The sequence below is a fragment of the Schistocerca cancellata genome, chromosome 10 (assembly GCF_023864275.1).
Source record: "Schistocerca cancellata isolate TAMUIC-IGC-003103 chromosome 10, iqSchCanc2.1, whole genome shotgun sequence".
Lineage (NCBI taxonomy): Eukaryota > Metazoa > Arthropoda > Insecta > Orthoptera > Acrididae > Schistocerca > Schistocerca cancellata.
The window spans coordinates 198,138,495-198,162,247 of NC_064635.1; the positions used below are offsets into that span (position 1 = coordinate 198,138,495).

The 23,753-nt window shown below is 44.9% G+C and overlaps 1 protein-coding gene across 1 annotated transcript in view; it reads left to right on the top strand.

Annotated features, from left to right (window-relative positions):
• Positions 1-23,753, top strand: part of LOC126106257 (endothelin-converting enzyme homolog) — a 593,945-nt gene that overhangs the window by 364,749 nt on the left and 205,443 nt on the right. The window contains exons 8-9 of the mRNA XM_049912482.1: positions 8,558-8,846; positions 20,343-20,447. Coding sequence (XP_049768439.1) covers positions 8,558-8,846; positions 20,343-20,447 — 394 coding nt within the window. The remainder of the gene's footprint in view (positions 1-8,557; positions 8,847-20,342; positions 20,448-23,753) is intronic.

The window sequence follows — 23,753 nt, forward strand, 5'->3', positions numbered from 1 at the left end:
CATTTTAACCCTTGTTGCTCACACGGAGCATCTATGTCGTACACTGTTTTCTGAGCCATGTTTAAGTTTCGTCTTTGGGTGGGTGTCGGCGCCTGAAAGCAACAATTACGCTCTCACATACAGCAATATCCTGTTGTCTCTGGTGAGAAGTTTCTGAATAGCGTGCGTCTCTAGCAGACACGAATGTAAGTAGACGTACAAATGTATTAGCGAATTCTTACCTTGAACATTGCAAATGGACTACCTTTTCTGGGAAGATCAAGCCTGGCCTTGAGTGCTGGATGGACAACAAGACCGGAAGAAGAAGAAAACAGCAGTTCCTGTGACAGTGAATGATATACGGTATGATAGTTTTGGTCACTGGATTGAGTATAAAGATGTAAACCTTGCGCTCAGGGACAGTCGATTGTACAAAATTGCGGAAAATATGAAATTGGTCAGTGCTTTGTAGCAAAAAGAAACTGTTTTTAGACGTTTCATGTAGTACTTCTATTATAACAACCACAGACCTTTTGTGGGCAATGATAGTTAAGGTATCATACTGTATTTTGAAACAATGTACTTAAAAATTGGAAATAATACATTTCAGCTATCAGTCGTCCTTTTGAAATTTTATTGGCAGATTTGGATTTCAGCTAGAAACTAGCCATCCTCAATGCACTATCATTTTTGATCAATGCATGTAATGCCTGTTGGTCGGGCTTCATTCACAGTTCAATGAATTGAGTATTCTTACCAAGAACAGTGAAACACAAAATTTTTCATCTCTAACCGTGAAGCCAAACACCAGTTTTCAAAAATACAACTCTAAAATGCTTTCGTAATGAAATATTTTCGTAAAACGTTTCATCCCCGTTTCACTACCTTAGGTTCAAATGGTTCAAATGGCTCTGAGCACTATGGGACTTAACTTCTGAGGTCATCAGTCCCCTAGGACTTAGAACTACTTAAACCTAACTAACCTAAGGACATCACACACATCCATGCCCCAGGCAGGATTCGAACCTGAGACCGTAGCGGTCACGCGGTTCCAAACTGAAGCGCTTAGAACCGCACGGCCACACCGGCCGGCCACTACCTTAGGGATTGAATTCCCCAAAACAGTGACATGCGCATGTTTTATTTCCAACAGAGAAGACAAAAATATATTTACACAGAAAAATGCGTTTCACTGCCAAAAGGGTTGAATTTCCAAAGCCGGCCGGAGTGGCCGTGCGGTTCTAGGCGCTGCAGTCTGGAACCGAGTGACCGCTACGGTCGCAGGTTCGAATCCTGCCTCGGGCCTGGATGTGTGTGCTGTCCTTAGGTTAGTTAGGTTTAATTAGTTCTAAGTTCTAGGCGACTGATGACCTTAGAAGTTAAGTCGCCTAGTGCTCAGAGCCATTTGAACCATTTGAAGCATTTGAATTTCCAAAAACAGTGAAACATATACGGTACTTTTTATTTCTGTCTGAGAAGTCAAATTTAAATTTTCATAGACTTATCGTTAAAAATGTTTTCGTAATAAAATATTTTCATAAAAAGTCTCATCCGCTATTCCACCCTCTCACGGGTTCACTTCCCAAAAACACTGAAACAAGAATTTTTTGTTAGTAACTGAGAAGTCAAATACCAATGTTCACAGATGTAGCATTAAAAATACTTCAGTAGTTCTTTAGTAAGGATATATTTTTGAAAAATGCTATCAGCTACTATTTCACCCCCAAAGGGTTAAATGTCTTTGTATCTGTCCGAGAAACCAAACACAAATTTTCGTATATCTAGCTTCAAAATTTGCTTAATAGCGAAACTTTTAAAAAGGAACTTTCTTCACCTATTCCACCCGCTTACAGTCGGAATTCCGAAAAATCGCTTCTTAAACGACGTCTTCAGTATAAGAACCTCAACTTCTCCATATCTCAAGTTTCTATCCTTAACGGTTTGGGCTGTGTGATGGTAGGTCAGTCAGTCAGTCAGGACTGACATTTATACAGGGTGTTACAAAAAGGTACGGCCAAACTTTCAGGAAACATTCCTCACACACAAACAAAGAAAATATGTTATGTGGACATGTGTCCGGAAACGCTTACTTTCCATGTTACAGCTCATTTTTTTACTTCTCTTCAAATCACATTAATCATGGAACGGAAACACACAGCAACAGAACGTACCAGCGTCACTTCAAACACTTTGTTACAGGAAATGTTCAAAATGTTCTCCGTTAGCGAGGATACATGCATCCACCCTCCGTCGCATGGAATCCCTGATGCGCTGATGCAGCCCTGGAGAATGGCGTATTGTATCACAGCCGTCCACAATACGAGCACGAAGAGTCTCTACATTTGATACCGGGGTTGCGTAGACAAGAGCTTTCAAATGCCCCCATAAATGAAAGTCAAGAGGGTTGAGGTCAGGAGAGCGTGGAGGCCATGGAATTGGTCCTCCTCTACCAATCCATCGGTCACCGAATCTGCTGTTGAGAAGCGTACGAACATTTCGACTGAAATGTGCAGGAGCTCCATGAACCACATGTTGTGTCGTACTTGTAAAGGAACATGTTCTAGCAGCACAGGTAGAGTATCCCGTATGAAATCATGATAACGTGCTCCATTGAGCGTAGGTGGAAGAACATGGGGCCCAATCAAGACATCACCAACAATGCCTGCCCAAACGTTCACAGAAAATCTGTGTTGATGACGTGATTGCACAATTGCGTGCGGATTCTCGTCAGCACACAATTGTTGATTGTGAAAATTTAAAGTACATACTGACGAAACTAAAATGAGCTCTAACATGGAAATTAAGCGTTTCGGACACATGTCCACATAACATCTTTTCTTTATTTGTGTGTGAGGAATGTTTCCTGAAAGTTTGGCCGTACCTTTTTGTAACACCCTGTATAGAGGATAAGAAGTTTTATCCTAGGGAACAAAAATCAAATAATCCCCGCACTGTCGTACATTGTTTCTCTTCATAATCCAGGTATCTCTCCACGCAAGTCCCAGGTGATTCCACTGGTTGCTGGTAGTGTTCTCGTCAGTTCAATCAGTGGGTATCTTCTCTACCTGTTGATGGCCCAGCTTAGTGGATATTGGCGTACGCCAGTCCCAAGGCATCCCGTTCTTCGCATTCCATGCAGTCTTGCTATGACGTTCTTGTAGGTCCAGCTTCGAAAATGTCTTACTAGCGGCCTTTTTCATAAGAACTTTTATGGCCTATTTCACCTCCTTAGGGTTGAAATTGGAAAAATTCCTTCTTAAATGACGCCTACAGTGTAAGATCCACATCTTCTCCAAATTTCAAGTTTCTGTCGTCAACGGTGTTGGCTGGGCGATGGTGGGTCAGCTAGTGAGGACATTGCCTTTTATACACTACTGTCCATTCAAATTGCTACACCAAGAAGAAATGCAGATGATAAACGGGTATTCATTGGACAAATATATTATATTAGAACTGACACGTGATTACATTTTCACGCAATTTCGGTGCATAGTTTCTGAGAAATCAGTACCCAGAACAACCACCTCTGGCCGTAATAACGGCCTTGATACGCCTGGGCATTGAGTCAAACAGAGCTTGGATGGCGTGTACAGGTACAGCTGCCCATGCAGCTTCAACACGATAATACAGTTCATCAAGGGTAGTGACTGGCGTATTGTGACGAGCCAGCTGCTCGGCCACCGTTGACCAGACGTTTTCAGTTGGTGAGAGATCTGGAGAATGTGCTGGCCAGGACAGCAGTCGAACATTTTGTGTATCCAAAAGGCCCGTAGACGACCTGCAACATGCGGTCGTGCATTATCCTGTTGAAATGTAGGGTTTTGCAGGGATCGAATAAAGGGTAGAGCCACGGGTCGTAACACATCTGAAATGTAACGTCCTCTGTTCAAAGTGCTGTCAATGCGAAGAACAGGTGACCGAGACGTGTAACCAATGGCACCCCACACCAACACGCCGGGTGATACGCCAGTATGGCGATGACGAACACACGCTTCCAATGTGCGTTCACCGCGATGTCGCCAAACACGGATGCGACCATCATGATGCTGTAAACAGAACCTGGATTCATCCGAAAAAAATACGTTTTGGCATTCGTGCACCCAGGTTTGTCGTGGAGTACACCATCGCAGGCGCTCCTGTGTGTGATGCAGCGTCAAGGGTAACCGCAGCCATGGTCTCCGAGCTGACAGTCCATGCTACTGCTAACTTCGTCGAACTGTTCGTGCAGATGGTTGATGTCTTGCAAACGTCCGCATCTGTTGACGCAGGGATCGAGGCGTGACTGCACGACCCGTTACAGCCATGCGGATAAGATGCCTGTCATCTCGACCGCTAGTGATACGAGGCCATTGGGATCCAGCACGGCGTTCCGTATTACCCTCCTGAACCCACCGATTCCATATTCTGCTAACAGTCATTGGGTCTCGACCAAGGCGAGCAGCAATTTTGCGATTCGATAAACGGCAATCGCGATAGCCTACACTTTTTTTTTCACTAGCTGCTTATATTTTATGACCCACCGTCTAATTTCTTATGGTGTGTCGTATGTTGCCACTTAGCCGCTGTGACTGGGTCCGGGGTCCGGAGTGACAAAGTAACACCACCCCGGCTCCCGTTGCCCGTGTCCCGCCACGTGGAGGCGGGCTCTGTTTGTTTATATCCATTTGATATGTTTCTGTGCATCATTAGAAAAACTTATAACTAATACAAAATCAAGTAAGATATTAATAAACAAAACAAAATTAAATATTTAGAAAGAAGGTTCAAATGGCTCTGAGCACTATGGGACTTAACATCTGTGGTCATCAGTTCCCTAGAACTTAGAACTACTTAAACCTAACTAACCTAAGGACATCACACATCCATGCCCGAGGCAGGAGTCGAACCTGCGACCGTAGCAGCAGTCCCCCGGTTCCGGACCGAGCGCCTAGAACCGCTAGACCACCGCGGCTGGCTAGAAAGAAGGAAGGGAGAGATCTGAATAGAGAAGGGATAGGTATAATATTGCTCGTCACCTGGTTGTGGGCGGCAGCCCGGGTCTTGGAATGACCCTCAAGACGCTGGCCGTCGCTCACCATGCCTTTAACATCTACCATCCTAAAAACTAACTTAACTAGAAGAGATTAGGGTACGTTAAAGCTAGAAACTAAGACTAAGACCTCCATGTCCAGCCTGCTAAACTGTTTACGATATACAATAGAGAGGTGCTTGGCTCAAAGTTGCTAATGAAAGGGTACTTGTGGTAAAATTAATAATGTAATGACGCTAACGGTTTGTATTGAGCCTACAAGGCTCCTAGTAGAGTACATCAGGCGCAAGCACTTCCCGGCCCCGCCGACAACACGACCTGAACGGTGGTTTTCCCCGATCTACCATAGGTATCCGTCGGGTTGGGCTACAATCCGACCTTTATCAAAGTCGGAAACGTGATGGTACGCATTTCTCCTCCTTACGCGAGGCATCACAACAACGTTTCACCAAGCAACACCGGTCAACTGCTGTTTGTGTATGAGAAATCGGTTGGAAACTCTCCTCATGTCAGCACGTTGTAGGTGTCGCCACCGGCCCCAACCTTGTGTGAATGCTCTGAAAAGCTAATCATATGCATATCACAGCATCTTCTTCCTGTCGGTTGAAATTCGCGTGTGTAGCACGTCAACTTCATGGTGTAGCAATTTTAATGGCCAGTAGTGTACATAGAGGCAAGTACAGGGCTATTAAAAATGATTGAAGCGATTTCATAAATTCACTGTATCTCCATTCATTGACATTTGGTCACGACACACTACAGATACGTAGAAAAACTGATAAAGTTTTGTTCGGCTGAAGCCGCACTTCAGGTTTCTGCCGCCAGAGCGCTCGAGAGTGCAGTGAGACAAAATGGCGACAGGAGCCGAGAAAGCGTATGTCGTGCTTGAAATGCACTCACATCAGTCAGTCATAACAGTGCAACGACACTTCAGGACCAAGTTCAACAAAGATCCACCAACTGCTAACTCCATTCGGCGATGGTATGCGCAGTTTAAAGTTTCTGGATGCCTCTGTAAGGGGAAATCAACGGGTCGGCCTGCAGTGAGCGAAGAAACGGTTGAACACGTGCGGGCAAATTTCACGCGTAGCCCGCGGAAGTCGACGAATAAAGCAAGCAGGGAGCTAAACGTACCACAGCCGACGGTTTGGAAAATCTTACGGAAAAGGCTAAAGCAGAAGCCTTACCGTTTACAATTGCTACAAGCCCTGACACCCGATGACAAAGTCAAACGCTTTGAATTATCGGCGCGGTTGCAACAGCTCATGGAAGAGGATGCGATCAGTGCGAAACTTGTTTTCAGTGATGAAGCAACATTTTTTCTTAATGGTGAAGTGAACAGACACAATGTGCGAATCTGGGCGGTAGAGAATCCTCACGCATTCGTGCAGCAAATTCGAAATTCCGCAAAAGTTAACGTGTTTTGTGCAATCTCACGGTTTAAAGTTTACGGCCCCTTTTTCTTCTGCGAAAAAAACGTTACAGGACACGTGTATCTGGACATGCTGGAAAATTGGCTCATGCCACAACTGCAGACCGACAGCGCCGACTTCATCTTTCAACAGGATTGTGCTCCACCGCACTTCCATCACGTAGTTCGGCATTTCTTAAACGGGAGATTGGAAAACCGATGGATCGATCGTGGTGGAGATCACGATCAGCAATTCATGTCATGGCCTCCACGCTCTCCCGACTTAACCCCATGCGATTTCTTCCTGTGGGGTTATGTGAAAGATTCAGTGTTTACACCTCCTCTACCAAGAAACGTGCCAGAACTGCGAGCTCGCATCAACGATGCTTTCGAACTCGTTGATGGGGACATGCTGCGCCAACTGTGGGAGGAACTTGATTATCGGCTTGAAGTCTGCCGAGTCACTAAAGGGGCACACATCGAACATTTGTGAATGCCTAAAAAAACTTTTTGAGTTTTTGTATGTGTGTGCAATGCATTGTGAAAATATCTCAAATAATAAAGGTATTGTACAGCTGTGAAATACACTCCTGGCAATTGAAATAAGAACACCGTGAATTCATTGTGCGAGGAAGGGGAAACTTTATTGACACATTCCTGGGGTCAGATACATCACATGATCACACTGACTGAACCACAGGCACATAGACACAGGCAACAGAGCATGCACAATGTCGGCACTAGTACAGTGTATATCCACCTTTCGCAGCAATGCAGGCTGCTATTCTCCCATGGAGACGATCGTAGAGATGCTGGATGTAGTCCTGTGGAACGGCTTGCCATGCCATTTCCACCTGGCGCCTCAGTTGGACCAGCGTTCGTGCTGGACGTGCAGACCGCGTGAGACGACGCTTCATCCAGTCCCAAACATGCTCAATGGGGGACAGATCCGGAGATCTTGCTGGCCAGGGTAGTTGACTTACACCTTCTAGAGCACGTTGGGTGGCACGGGATACATGCGGACGTGCATTGTCCTGTTGGAACAGCAAGTTCCCTTGCCGGTCTAGGAATGGTAGAACGATGGGTTCGATGACGGTTTGGATGTACCGTGCACTATTCCGTGTCCCCTCGACGATCACCAGTGGTGTACGGCCAGTGTAGGAGATCGCTCGCCACACCATGATGCCGGGTGTTGGCCCTGTGTGCCTAGGTCGTATGCAGTCCTGATTGTGGCGCTCACCTGCACGGCGCCAAACACGCATACGACCATCATTGGCACCAAGGCAGAAGCGACTCTCATCGCTGAAGACGACACGTCTCCATACGTCCCTCCATTCATGCCTGTCGCGACACCACTGGAGGCGGGCTGCACGATGTCGGGGCGTGAGCGGAAGACGGCCTAACGGTGTGCGGGACCGTAGCCCAGCTTCATGGAGACGGTTGCGAATGGTCCTCGCCGATACCCCAGGAGCAACAGTGTCCCTAATTTGCTGGGAAGTGGCGGTGCGGTCCCCTACGGCACTGCGTAGGATCCTACGGTCTTGGCGTGCATCCGTGCGTCGCTGCGGTCCGGTCCCAGGTCGACGGGCACGTGCACCTTCCGCCGACCACTGGCGACAACATCGATGTACTGTGGAGACCTCACGCCCCACGTGTTGAGCAATTCGGCGGTACGTCCACCCGGCCTCCCGCATGCCCACTATACGCCCTCGCTCAAAGTCCGTCAGCTGCACATACGGTTCACGTCCACGCTGTCGCGGCATGCTACCAGTGTTAAAGACTGCGATGGAGCTCCGTATGCCACGGCAAACTGGCTGACACTGACGGCGGCGGTGCACAAATGCTGCGCAGCTAGCGCCATTCGACGGCCAACACCGCGGTTCCTGGTGTGTCCGCTGTGCCGTGCGTGTGATCATTGCTTGTACAGCCCTCTCGCAGTGTCCGGAGCAAGTATGGTGGGTCTGACACACCGGTGTCAATGTGTTCTTTTTTCCATTTCCAGGAGTGTAGCTTCAATCATTTGTAATAACCCTGTACATCTGGCAACGCTGTCTCACGTCCTTTGCAACTCATTCGGTTCATTTGCCGCCTGTGTGACTGTAACGCTCGGAGTGCGTGACGGAGAGCCTCGCTGGCAGGCACCAGGAGCTGGAGGAGCGCGTCCGCAAGCTGTGGCGCATGAGGGCGCGCCAGCGGGCTGGCCCAGGTGAGCCGCGGCAGTGCCGCGGCCGGCTGTGCGCCGTCGCCAGCCAGAGCCGCAGGAGGGCGGCCTCCAGGGAGGAGCTGGCCTACGTGGACTACGTGCGCGCCGCCGCCACCCACGCACACGTCTGGACCAGGGGCAGGAGCAGCGCCGCCGCGCTGGACCGAGACCTGCAGGACGAGGCCGCCTGGAGCGTCCTGGACTTCGAGCAGAGTCTGCGCAAGGTCGGTCTACAACTACCCTCCCCAGGTCACCTAACCGTCAGCGGCGCTGCCGCCCCCCCCCCCCCCAACCGGTCACCTGTTCCATTTCCGAATGGCGTGCAGGGAGGACGACCTCCGGTAAAGCTCCGTGTAGGCTACAACTTCTCTCATTTTCTCGTCGGGCGTATGTCGGAGTAACTACACTCATCAGCCAGAACAATATTGTTGTTATTGTTGTGGTCTTCAGTCCCGAGACTGGTTTCATGCACCTCTCCATGCTACTCTATCCTGCGCAAGCTTCTTCATCTCCCAGTACCTACTGCAACCTACATCCTTCTGAATCTGCTTAGTGAGTTCATCTCTTGGTCTCTAAGATTTTTATCCTCCACACTGCCCTCCAGTACTAAATTTGTGATCCCTTGATGCCTCAGAACATGTCCTACAACCGGTTTCTTCTTCTTGTCAAGTTGTGCCACAAACTCCTTCTTCTCCCCAATCCTATTCTGTACCCCGTCATTAGTTATGTGATCTACCCACCCAATCTTCAGCATTCTTCTGTAGCACGATATTTCGAAAGCTTCTATTCTCTTTTTGTCTAAACTATTTATCGTCCACGTTTCACTTCCATACATGGCTACACTTCATACAAATACTTTCAGAAACGACTTCCTAACACTTAAATCAATACTCGATGTTAACAAATTTCGCTTCTTCAGAATCTCTTTCCTCACCATTGCCAGTCTACATTTTATATCCTCTCCACTTCCACAATCATCAGTTATTTTGCTCCCCAAATAGCAAAACTCCTTTACTACGTGAAGTGTCTCATTTCCTAAGCTAATTCCCTCAGCATCACCCGACTTAATTCCACTACATTCCATTATCCTCGTTTTACTTTTATTGATGTTCATCTTATATCCTCCTTTCAAGACACTGTCCGTTCCGTTCAACTGCTCTTCCAAGTCCTTTGCTGTTTCTGGCAGAATTACAATGTCACCGGCGAACCTCAAAGTTTTCATTTCTTCTTCGTGGATTTTAATACCTACTCCGAATTTTTCTTTTGATTCCTTTACTACTTGCTCAATATACAGATTGAATAACATTGGGGAGACGTTGCAACCCTGTCTCACTCCCTTCCCAACCGCTGCTTCCCTTTCCTGACCCTCGACGCTTATAACTGCCATCTGGTTTCTGTACAAATTGTAAATAGCCTTTCGCTCCCTGTATTTTACGCCTGCCACCTTTAGAATTTGAAAGAGAGTATTCCAGTGAACATAGTCAAAAGATTTCTCTAAGTCTACAAATGCTATAACATTATTAACCCCTACGTTTCTGGTATTTGTAGACTTAGAGAAAGCTCTTGACAATGTTGACTGGAATACTCTCTTTCAAATTCTGAAGGGGAGCGAAAGGCTACTTACAGTTTGTGCAAAAACCAGGTGGCAGTTATAAGAGTCGAGGGGCACGAAAGGGAAGCAGTGGTTGGGAAGGGAGTGAGACAGGGTTGTAGCCTCTCCCCGATGTTATTCAATCTGTATATTGAGCAAGCAGTGAAGGAAACAAAAGAAAAATTCGGAGTAGGTATTAAAATCCACGGAGAAGAAATAAAAGCTTTGAGGTTCGCCGATGACATTACAATTCTGTCAAAGACAGCAAAGGACTTGGAAGAGCAGTTGAACGGAATGGATACTGTCTTGAAAGGAGGGTATAAGATGAACATCAACACAAGCAAAACGAGGATAATGGAATGTAGTCGAATTAAGTCGGGTGATTAGGAAATGAGACACTTAAAGTAGTAACGGAGTTCTGCTATTTGGGGAGCAAAATAACTGATGATGGTCGACGTAGAGAGGATATAAAATGTAGACTGGCAATGGCAAGGAAAGTGTTTCTGAAGAAGAGAAATTTGTTGACATCGAGTATAGATTTAAGTGCCAGGAAGTTGTTTCTGAAAGTATTTGTATGGAGTGTAGGCATGTATGGAAGTGAAACATGGATAATAAATAGTTTGGACAAGAAGAGAATAGAAGCTTTCGAAATGTGATGCTACAGAAGAATGCTGAAGATTAGATGGGTAGATCACATAACTAATTAGGATGTACTGAATAGGATTGGGGGGAAGAGAAGTTTGTGGCACAACTTGACTAGAAGAAGGGATCGGTTGGTAGGACATGTTCTGAGGCATCAAAGGATCACCAATTTAGTATTGGAGGGCAGCGTGGAGGGTAAAAATCGTAGAGGGAGACCAAGAGATGAATACACTAAGTAGATTCAGAAGGATGTAGGTTGCAGTAGGTACTAGGAGATGAAGAAGCTTGCACAGGATAGAGTAGCATGGAGAGCTGCATCAAACCAGTCTCAGGACTGAAGAACACAACAACAACCTAATAGTCGGTCTGACCAACTTTGGCACTGGTAACAGCGGCGACGCTTCATCACATAGAAGCAATGAGACTTTGGTAAGTCGCTGGAGGGAATTGACACCACATCTGCACACACACGACTCCAGTAATTCCCGTACATTCTGGGGAGGGGGCGATGGGCTCTGACGCCACGTTCCATTACATCCCAGATCTTCTTGATCGAATTCAGGTCTGAAGAGCTGGGGAAGCAGCACATCAATTTGAATTCGCCACTGTGTTCCTCGAACCACTCCATCACACTACTGCTCTTGCGACATGGCGCATTGTCTTGTTGAAAAATGCCACTGCTGTCGGGAAATAGGATCGTCACGAAGGGTGTAAGTGGTCTGCAGACACCGTACGATTCTCCTTAGCCGTCATAGCACCTTGTACAAGCTGTGGATGCTCACGCGAATTTTCCGCAAAGCATGATGGAGCCGCTGCCCAGCGTCCCACAGTACAGGTGTCAAAGATCTGTTCCCCTCGAAGACGATAGATCCGCGCTCTCCCATACGCATGAGCGGGAGTCATCAGAACATGCAACGCTCTGCCACTGCGCCAACGTCCAGTGCCGCTGGTAACGTGGCCATTTCAGTCGTAGTTGGCGATGTCTTGATGCTAACTTTGGTACACGCATGGGTCGTTGGCTGCGGAGGTCCATCGTTAGACGTTTTTGGTGCACTGTGTGTTCAGACACACCTACAATCTGTCCAGTGTTAAAGTCTGATGTTAGTTCCGCCACAGTTCGCCGCCTGTTTTGTTTCACCAGTCTGCCAAGCCTACGACGTCCGTCATCCATAATGGGGGGTGGTCACCCAACCCCCGACGTCTGGACGAGGTATCGCCTTGGTTTCGCCACGTGTTGAAGACAATCACCATAGCATTCATCGAAACACCTACAAGTCGTGCAGTTTTCGAAATGTTCGTGCCGAGCCTCCGGGGTATCACAATCTGCCCTCGGGCAAACACACGTAGATGGCACGCCTTCCCCATTCTACACACGGACAGCACGCCCACTGATACTACATGCAACGTGTGTGTGTGTCTGACTACGAGCCATTCCCCGCCAGGTGACGCTGTTATATCGATAGTAGGTCGGTGCTCATAATATTCTCGCTGAACAGTGTAATATGTATGTAGGGCAAATACCAAACAGCAGCCGCATTTCAGTCAGTTGTATTTACACTACTGGCCATTAAAATCGCTACACCAAGAAGAAATGCAGATGATAAACGGGTATTCATTGGACAAATATATTATACTTGAACTGACTTGTGATTACATTTTCACGCAATTTCGGTGCATAGATCCTGAGAAATCAGTACCCAGAACAACCGCCTCTGGCCGTAATAACTGCCTTGATACGCCTGGGCATTGAGCCAAACAGAGCTTGAATGGCGTGTACAGGTACAGCTGCCATGCAGCTTCAACACAATACCACAGCTCATCAAGAGTAGTGATTGGCGTATTGTGACGAGCCAGTTGCTCGGCCACCATTTACTAGACGTTTTCAGTTGGTGAGACATCTGCAGAATGTGCTGGCCAGGGCAGCAGTCGAAAATTTTCTGTATCCAGAAAGGCCCGTACAGGACCTGCAACATGTGATCGTGCATTATCCTGCTGAAATGTAGGATTTCGCAGGGATCGAATGAAGGGTAGAGCCACACGTCGTAACACATCTGAAATGTAACGACCACTGTTCAAAGTGCCGTCAATGCGAACAAGAGGTGACCGAGACGTGTAACCCATACCATCACACCGGGTGATACGCCAGTATGGCGATGACGAATACGTGCTTCCAATGTGCGTTCACCGCGATGTCACCAGACACGGATACGACCATCATGACGCTGTAAACAGAACCTGAATTCATACGAAAAATGACGTTTTGCCATTCGTGCGCGCAGGTTCGTCGTTGAGTACACCATCGCAGGCGCTCCTGTCTGTGATGCAGCGTCAAGGGTAACCGCAGCCATGGTCTCCGAGCTGGTAGTCCATGCTGCTGCAAACGTGGTCGAACTGTTCGTGCAGATGGTTGTTGTCTTGCAAACGTCCCCATCTGTTGACTCAGGGATCGAGACTTGGCTGCAAGATCCGTTACAGCCGTGCGGATAAGATGCCTGTCATCTCGACTGCTAGTGATCCGAGGCCGTTGGGATCCAGCACGGCGTTCCGCACTACCCTCCTGAACCCACCGATTCCATATTCTGCTAACAGTCATTGGATCTCGACCAACGCGAGCAGCAATGTATCGATACGATAAACCGCAATCGCGATAGGTTAAAATCCGACCTTTATCAAAGTCGGAAACGTGATGGTACGCATTTCTCCTGCTTAAACGAAGCAGCAAAACAACTTTTCACCAGGCAACGCCGGTCAACTACTGCTTGTGTATGAGAAATAGGTTGTAAACTTTCCTCATGTCAGCACGTTGTAGGTGTCGCCAACGGCGCCAACCTTGTGTGAATGCTCTGAAAAGCTAATCATTTGCATATGACAGCATCTTCTTGCTGTCGGTTAAATTTCGCGTGTGTAGCACGTCATCTTCGTGGTGTAGCAATTTTAATGGCCAGCAGTGTATTTCTCGTTGAACTACCTGGTACGGCACTTCACTTGCGGCATCCTCAAGCCCGTGTGCACGCTGTGAAGGCATGTACCACAAAACTTGGTGCACTACCGCAGGAGCTATCAAATAAATCTGGATTCCGTGAATATCTTTCTGAAGGGAGTATCCCAACGGCTAGACAATTACTATCTCGAAATGTCAGAAGTAAACCTGTCCATGCTTGGAATTTCTTGAACATATCCGTAACGCTCTCGCGCCTACTCAGAAAGCCCACGTAAAACTGTGCCGCTCTTTAGTGGTTCTTCTCTATCGTCAATCCAACTTCGTAACGTTCCCTCACCAACCTTCGGCTCCAGCCCTCCCTGTAATAAAAGTTTACTATATTTTCTTATTCTATATGGGAACTATAGCATCCATTTGATATGTGCTTCGCTCTTCCTCAGTGACTGCACATATTACTTTAGAAAAATAAGGTTTTCTAAATGTGAAAAACTTTTCCACCGTAGAATATGGTGATGTACCTACAAAAATTTTCTATTCAATTTTAAAAATGTTGCCGTCCACAAAACAGTGTCAATATGGTACCGTGTATTATTAATTTACCACACATAAATAATATGTAACTGAAATCAAATTAAGAAGAAACATTATAAAAAAATGTTATGAAAACCATTACATTTTGAAAATGAAGCTACTGGCAACGAACTTTCTCCGTTTTCTAGACAGGGAAAGTAGTGAAGACATAAGGAAACACAGTGTCTCTGCAAATATCACGTGTTCCATGGTAAAGGACCTTCTGTTTCACAGCCGACGAAGGACGCCTAATCGTCCGCACGTTATATAAGTAATTTTAAAAAAATCCTCAATTTTATTCACCATTAAATTCTGTATGTATGCAGATGTCAATGACGTTCGAGTTGAGAAACAATACGGAATAGGCAGAGGCGTGAGTGGGAATTTGGATTGGGAGGGAGGCGTGCTAAGATATCATAATGTGTGCCGCTGTGCAAAGTCACAGTGCCTGTCTGTCACAGTGGTTAGCGCATTAGCCTACTGAGCGGGAGACTCTGGTTCGAATCCCAGCCTTGGGACAAATTTGCATATATATATATGCAGGAAAAATGTGAAGACATCGAAAAAGATATGATTGTCGGAAGGACAGACTCAGCATACAGGAAAGTCAAAACAACCTTTGGGGACATTAAAAGCAACGGTGGTAACATTAAGAGTGCAACGGGAATTACACTGTTAAATGCAGAGGAGAGAGCAGATAGATGGAAAGAATACATTGAAAGCCTCTATGAGGGTGAAGATTTGTCTGATGTGATACAAGATGAAACGGGAGTCGATTTAGAAGAGATACGGGATCCAGTATTAGAATCGGAATTTAAAAGAGCTTTGGAGGACTTACGGTCAAATAAGGCAGAAGGGATAGATAACATTCCATCAGAATTTCTAAAATCATTGGGGGAAGTGGCAACAAAACGACTATTCACGTTGGTGTGTAGAATATATGAGTCTGGCGATATACCATCTGACTTTCGGAAAAGCATCATCCACACATTTCCGATGACGGCAAGAGCTGACAAGTGCGAGAATTATCGCACAATAAGCTTAACAGCTCATGCATCGAAGCTGCTTACAAGAATAATATACAGAAGAATGGAAAACAAAATTGAGAATGCGCTAGGAGACGATCAGTTTGGCTTTAGGAAAAGTAAAGGGACGAGAGAGGCAATTCTGACGTTACGGCTAATAATGGAAGCAAGGCTAAAGAAAAATCAAGACACTTTCATAGGATTTGTCGACCTGGAAAAAGCGTTCGACAATATAAAATGGTGCAAGCTGTTCGAGATTCTGAAATAAGTAGGGGTAAGCTATAGGGAGAGACGGGTCATATACAATATGTACAACAACCAAGAGGGAATAATAAGAGTGGACGATCAAGAACGAAGTGCTCGTATTAAGAAGGGTGTAAGACAAGGCTGTAGCCTTTCGCCCCTACTCTTCAATCTGTACTTCGAGGAAGCAATGATGGAAATAAAAGAAAGGTTCAGGAGTGGAATTAAAATACAAGGTGAAAGGATATCAATGATACGATTCGCTGACGACATTGGTATCCTGAGTGAAAGTGAAGAAGAATTAAATGATCTGCTGAACGGAATGAACTGTCTAATGAGTACACAGTATGGTTTGAGAGTAAATCGGAGAAAGACGAAGGTAATGAGAAGTAGTAGAAATGAGAACAGCGAGAAACTTAACATCAGGATGGATGGTCACGAAGTCAATCAAGTTAAGGAATTCTGCTACCTAGGCAGTAAAATAACCAATGATGGACGGAACAAGGAGGACATCAAAAGCAGACTCGCTATGGCAAAAAAGGCATTTATGGCGAAGAGAAGTCTACTAATATCAAATACCGGCCTTAATTTGAGGAAGAAATTTCTGAGGATGTACGTCTGGAGTACAGCATTGTATGGTAGTGAAACATGGACTGTGGGAAAACCGGAACAGAAGAGAATCGAATCATTTGAGATGTGGTGCTATAGACGAATATTGAAAATTAGGTGGACTGATAAGGTAAGGAATGAGGAGGTTCTACGCAGAATCGGAGAGGAAATGAATATGTGGAAAACACTGATAAGGTGAAGGGATAGGATGATAGGACATCTGCTAAGACATGAGGGAATGACTTCCATGGTACTAGAGGGAGCTGTAGAGGGCAAAAGCTGTAGAGGAAGACAGAGATTGGAATACGTCAAGAAAATAATTGAGGACGTAGGTTGCAAGTGCTACTCTGAGATGAAGAGGTTAGCACAGGAAAGGAATTCATGGCGGGCCGCATCAAACCAGTCAGTAGACTGATGACCAAAAAGAATATATATATATATTATTGATGTTCGAGACTTAAAAAGGTCTCTGGAACAATATTATAGCTTCATAAGATAAAACTCTGTAACTGAAGAAGTCACCCTCCAAATAGCTTTATAGGGCTGTTCGGAAAGTAAGTAAAGATAGGTCGCGAAATGGAAAACACGGTGAGAATCAAAGCTGTTTTATTGGCAACGGTTAGCTACACTTTACAGCTGCTTCTCTACACAGTCGCCACTCAGACTTAGAGATCTGTCGTAGCGTTGTATCAACTTTTCAATTACCTCGTTATAGAAGACAGCCGCCAGTGCTTTTCGACAATTTTCTACTCTGGACTGCAGCTCGTTTTCTGTGTCAAAATGTTGTGTTCATAGCTAGCGGTTCATTTGAGCAGAGATGAACCTCAGGGGTAGCCAATTGCGGGCTGTATTGTAGGAGACCAAACACTTCCCATCGAAAACGCTGCAGGAGCATCTTCATTTCCCCTGCAGAGTGCAGCCGAGAACTGTCGTTTAGAACGAACCGCATGACAGCTATGTTACGTGGATTGCATAGCTTCAGGCGAAATCTTTCGCCAGGCCCTCATACTTGGCGGGAGTCGCTAATTTCTACCCATCTGTATGTTCTCACTGTGAGCTCAGAACCGAAAAGAGCGACATGTTGCAATCGACGGGTGTACTAGACACAGTGCCCAACGCATCTGTGCAAAACTTAATCAGATTTTCACACTATTTTCCATTTTTCGACCGATCGTTCCATACTTTCCGAATAAACGTCGTGTATTACACAGCAATTAAATGAGTAGAACTCATTTTAATCACAAATGCTGCACTAAACAAAACCACATGTCCCACAAAAATAAAACCAAAAAACTAAACTGAAACTGAAGTCCATCCAGACAGGCCTCGGATGGCGCAATGGTACCAACCGAACGCCATGTCATCCTCAGAACACAGGCATCACTCTATGTAGATATAGAGGGACAAGTGGGCAGCTTTCGTGTTCTGAACTGCTATTTCGCTGTCAAGTAGCACCTCAATTGGTCTCACATGGGATGACTGCAGCCCACTTGGCAGCAGAGCTCGGTAGAACCGGATGGTCACCCATAAAGCAATAGACGACATTTCTATTACTACCAAGGATTTCGTAGGCGCCCAAGTCATCTTGCATGGTGCGTCCGTGTTTTGCGGTGGAGTTTTGAACTTCACACTCGCTAACAAGGATACGAATGAACACGGTAGTGGCTGGGTCACCGTTGCTCTTGTACGTGGACCAAAAGTCGATAAAGTAGAAGGGCTAGATAATTTCAGCTCACGTGATGTCAACGCTTATCGGACATTTCGGATTTGTGAAGTGTACAACAGAGATAAGGGTTCATCGTATTACATGTCGACTATGCCTTTGGTTCTCAGGACCAGGAGTCGTCGTAAAATAAATGAATCACACTGTCTCAGTGTGGGTGAAAGGTGTTGCCAACTGTAAAAAGATCGCACTCGTTGGTGATCTGACTCATTATTATAGAAATTAAATAAAGTTCCCTTCCTTATCCTTAATCCTTATCTATTAAAAAAGCTACACATTGATCTTGCCAAAAGCCGAGAAGCGGTTCTTCTTGGTGTTCAAATGGCTCTGAGCACTGTGGGACTTAACGTCATCAGTGCCCTAGAACTTAGAACTACTTAAACCTAACTAACCTAAGGACGATGCAGATATCCATGCCCGAGGCAGGATTCGATACCTGCGGCCGTAGCCGTTACGCAGTTCCAGACTGAAGCGCCTAGAACCGCTCGGCCACTCCGGCCGGCTCTTCTTGGTGTTGTAGCTCTCTGGGGTACCCTGGGATGCTCTTTGGGGCATCCTGTGATGCTAAACGTTCATTAATATTTGTTCATATGGGCGAAAATCTCGTCTCGAAAGTGTTGTAGCTGGTTGCCTATCTGCCTGCCCAGCACTGCATAACTTCGGTGATATGATGGTAAACGGTGTTAACACTGTGACAAGGCCGTTGGCCCAAAAAAACAAAAGCTGCATAAAACCCCTGGGAGCTGCTTATGGAACTTTCTAGTGTGTATTCCTTTGTGTGCTTTTAAAAAACCCTCACTAGAGTAAAACACGACCAGAGCCAGCATTTGCTCCTAAGTACATTATCCTCCAGGTAACATCTGTCCTCTACTTGCAGTCTTGTTTTGGCCAAGAATACCTTCTTCGCCTGAAGTGGCCTCCTTTTTGTGTTCTTCTTGCTTTTTCCGTCATTTCTTTGTTTCTTAATTTCTAGAATTCCTCTACTTTGACTTCTTTGTAGTGTCCAATTTTGATATTAATTTTTCACCAACCTCATTTCTGCTGTGTATCACGACTTTCGACTTTCTTTAGTTTACTCTTAAGGGGCTCCGGAACGCCCTAAACTTGCAATGTTAAAATAACGCTTATAAATTACATCTTTCCTCACAAAGTATTTGAGGTAGGAAGTTTAACTTTTTACAGATTATTTATTGGAATATGGGCTACAACTTAACACAGGGATTTTACAAAATTTTAGTTCAGTTATTAAAGATGATTTTTTTTTCAATTGTAATGAAAATTCACAACATTTTTTTGCAACTTTTTATTTATATATTCAAAAATATACAGTTTTTTGGAAAAAGGCTGTGTTAAATTATGCAGAAGGTACTGTGTAACATTTACTGAAAGTTTGAAACAAATATGTTTGGAAGATCCTTAGAAAACATATAATTAGTATGAGAAAATAAAAGTTTTGGGAATCGAGCGACAAAGATTGGATTAACTTTTTAGTGCATTCCAGGTCCAGAGGATGGATTATCTTCATCCTCTGCAAACTCCTCCTCCAGCTTCCTTTTGTTCCTCCTCCTGTTTACTCTTGCTTGTATTTCTAGACTCTTTACAGCCCTGTCTGCAGCCCGAAGGCGTTCCTTGTCTAAAGCAAGCATCGCTCGTACCATGTTAGAATGTTATTATTTACAGTAATAACACATAGCTTTGGCTTTCCAACATTTCTCCTTTTCTTAAAAGCCTTCAGAGGATTTCTAATAACTTTACTTTTACTCATTATTATACTTCAACAAAACAGAGACCCTAGAAACAGAATTAATTACGAATATTTTCGAGATAACGACAGAGTAAATAAACATGAAACAATCGACAATCACACCAGCGATATAAATTGAACCATCACAGGTTAGCCACAACACATACTTTATCTCACATCACTAAAATGTACCTGATGAACACGGACGTTAATAATAACACCATTTGACAGCAGTTTAACAGCGCCACAGTGGGTCACGCCCATGTAGAACACATTTCAAAAAAAATTTAAAAATAGTTGTAGTCTTCGGAATTGAATAAATTATATATCTATTAAAAGGTAATAGTCTGCAGATTCAGAAAACGCAAAAAAGTAAAAATTGAACTTTTCATGATTTTGAGCCTTTCCGGAGCCCCTTAATCCACAGTGCGAGTTCATCTGACTGTTCATGCGATTCAACACATCCTTCAGTCCTTGCTCAAACCTAGATATTCGAAAGAAGCTCCATTTAAATTCAATTCTTTTTTAAATTCGTGAGGTGTAATATGCATAATTGTATTTGAACTGTAACATGTACGTGAGCTACTGTTGTACTGCTGAACTTCACTCTCCGTTCTTCTGCTGTTCCACAGGCGTACTACGAGGAGTCTACAGGCCAGGACTACAGCCTGATGACCGTGGCAGAGCTGCAGAATCTGACTGACGCAGCCGCCGAGAAAGGGACCAGCGACGTCAGGGTGAGTAGCGCCGGAGACACCACCTGCAACTATGGATCCCCATTCCCCTCCGTATCCCGAATCCACTGCATCAAGAAAACATTCCAGAATGAGATTTTCACTCTGCAGCGGAGTGTGCGCTGATATGAAACTTCCTGGCAGATTAAAACTGTGTGCCGGACCGAGAATCGAACTCGGGACCTTTGCCTTTTGCGGGCAAGTCCTCTAACCTGCCAGGAAGTTTCATATCAGCGCACCCTCCACTGCAGAGTGAAAATCTCATTCTCGAAACATCCCCCAGGCTGTGGCTAAGCCATGTCTGCGCAGTATCCTTTCTTTCAGGAGTGCTAGTTCTGCAAGGTTCGCAGGAGAGCTTCTGAAAAGGTTGGAAGGTAGGAGACGAGGTACTGGCAGAAGTAAAGCTGTGAGGACGGGGCGTGAGTCGTGCTTGGGTAGCTCAGTTGGTAGAGCACTTGCCCGCGAAAGGCAAAAGGTCCCGAGTTCGAGTCTCGGTCCGACACACAGTTTTAATCTGCCAGGAAGTTTCAAAACTTGCTGTGCATATCATCCTCTATGCGTCCCTACCACCCTTCCAAAACAAATCCAACCATTTCATCTCCAGTGTAACACGTGGTACCTCTCTATCAACCTTGCAAGCATTTAGGCCATAATAACAAGAAAAACCACTGGTGTATTCTACCCTAAGACTGCTATCTAACAGTTCACAACCTTACATTCCACCGAACTAAAACACTAAACTATGGCTAGGACGTATGTAAACTGGAAGATGTAACTCTCGACTGTTTTCAATAAAATCGAGTTTGAAACTCTTAGGAGTGCTTACACACTTTGCATGGTCGCTAGTATTCAAGAAGAACGCAGCTGACAGTTACACATAAACACAGGCGTGTGCAGCGATATCAACCTCATTTCGCTCCAACACATCACTGGCACGATATTACGATGTTCCTGATATTTTTAAAACAGACCTCGTATGGCAGACAATGCAACGGCCATTAAAATATACCAAAGAAAAGAGTTACCTTTTAAGATTGTCGGTATTGCCATTGTTGTTGTTGTGGTCTTCAGTCCTGAGACTGGTTTGATGCAGCTCTCCATGCTACTCTATCCTGAGCAAGCTTCTTCATCTCCCAGTACGTACTGCAACCTACATCCTTCTGAATCTGCTTAGTGTATTCATCTCTTGGTCTCCCTCTACGATTTTACCCTCCACGCTGCCCTCCAATACTAAATTGGTGATCCCTTGATGCCTCAGAACATGTCCTATCAACCGATCCCTTCTTCTGGTCACGTTGTGCCACAAACTTCTCTTCTCCCCAATCCTATTCAATACTTCCTCGTTAGTTATGTGATCTACCCATCTAATCTTCAGCATTCTTCTGTAGCACCACATTTCGAAAGCTCCTCTTCTCTTCTGGTACAAACTATTTACCGTCCAGGTTTCACTTCCATACATGGCTACACTCCATACAAATACTTTCAGAAATGACTTCCTGACACTTAAATCTATACTCGATGTTAACAAATTTCTCTTCTTCAGAAACGCTTTCCTTGCCATTGCCAGTCTACATTTTATATCCTCTCTACTTCGACCATCATCAGTTATTTTGCTCCCCAAATAGCAAAACTCCTTTACTACTTTAAGTGTCTCATTTCCTAATCTAATATCCTCGACATCACCCGACTTAATTCGACTACATTCCATTATCCTCGTTTTGCTTTTGTTGATGTTCATCTTATATCCTCCCTTCAAGACACCATCCATTCCGTTCAACTGCTCTTCCAAGTCCTTTGCTGTCTCTGACCGAATTACAATGTCATCGGCGAACCTCAAAGTTTTTATTTCTTCTCCGTGGATTTTAATACCTACTCCGAATTTTTCTTTTGTTTCCTTTACTGCTTGCTTAATATACAGATTGAATAACATCGGGGAGAGGCTAAAACCCTGTCTTACTCCCTTCCCAACCACTGCTTCCCTTTCATGTCCCTCGACTCTTATAACTGCCATCTGGTTTCTGTACAAATTGTAAATAGCCTTTCGCTCCCTGTATTTTACCCCTGCCACCTTCAGAATTTGAAAGAGAGTATTCCAGTCAACATTGTCAAAAGCTTTCTCTAAGTCTACAAATGCTAGAAACGTAGGTTTGCCTTTCCTTAATCTTTCTTCTAAGATGAGTCGTAAGGTCAGTATTGCCTCACGTGTTCCAGTATTTCTACGGAATCCAAACTGATCTTCCCCGAGGTTGGCTTCTACTAGTTTTTCCATTCGTCTGCAAAGAATTCGTGTTAGTATTTTGCAGCTGTGGCTTATTAAACTGATTGTTCGGTAATTTTCACATCTGTCAACACCTGCTTTCTTTGGGATTGGAATTATTATATTCATCTTGAAGTCTGAGGGTATTTCGCCTGTTTCATACATCTTGCTCACCAGATGGTAGAGTTTTGTCAGGACGGGCTCTCCCAAGGCCGTCAGTAGTTCCAATGGAATGTTGTCTCCTCCGGGGGCCTTGTTTCGACTCAGGTCTTTCAGTGCTCTTTCAAACTCTTCACGCAGTATCGTATCTCCCATTTCATCTTCATCTACATCCTCTTCCATTTCCATAATATTGTCCTCAAGAGCATTGCCCTTGTATAGACCCTCTATATACTCCTTCCACCTTTCTGCTTTCCCTTCTTTGCTTAGAACTGGGTTTCCATCTGAGCTCTTGATGTTCATACAAGTGGTTCTCTTATCTCCAAAGGTCTCTTTAATTTTCCTGTAGGCAGTATCTATCTTACTCCTAGTGAGATATGCCTCTACATCCTTACATTTGTCCTCTAGCCATCCCTGCTTAGCCATTTTGCACTTCGTGTCTATCTCATTTTTGAGACGTTTGTATTCCTTTTTGCCTGCTTCATTTACTGCATTTTTATATTTTCTCCTTTCATCAATTAAATTCAATATTGCTTCTGTTACCCAAGGATTTCTACTAGCCCTCGTCTTTTTACCTACTTGATCCTCTGCTGCCTTCACTACTTCATCCCTCAGAGCTACCCATTCTTCTTCTACTGTATTTCTTTCCCCCATTCCTGTCAATTGTTCCCATATGCTCTCCCTGAAACTCTGTACAACCTCTGGTTCTTTCAGTTTATCCAGGTCCCATCTCCTTAAATTCCCACCTTTTTGCAGTTTCTTCAGTTTTAATCTACAGGTCATAACCAATAGATTGTGGTCAGAGTCCACATCTGACCCTGGAAATGTCTTACAATTTAAAACCTGGTTCTTAAATCTCTGTCTTACCATTATATAATCTATCTGATACCTTT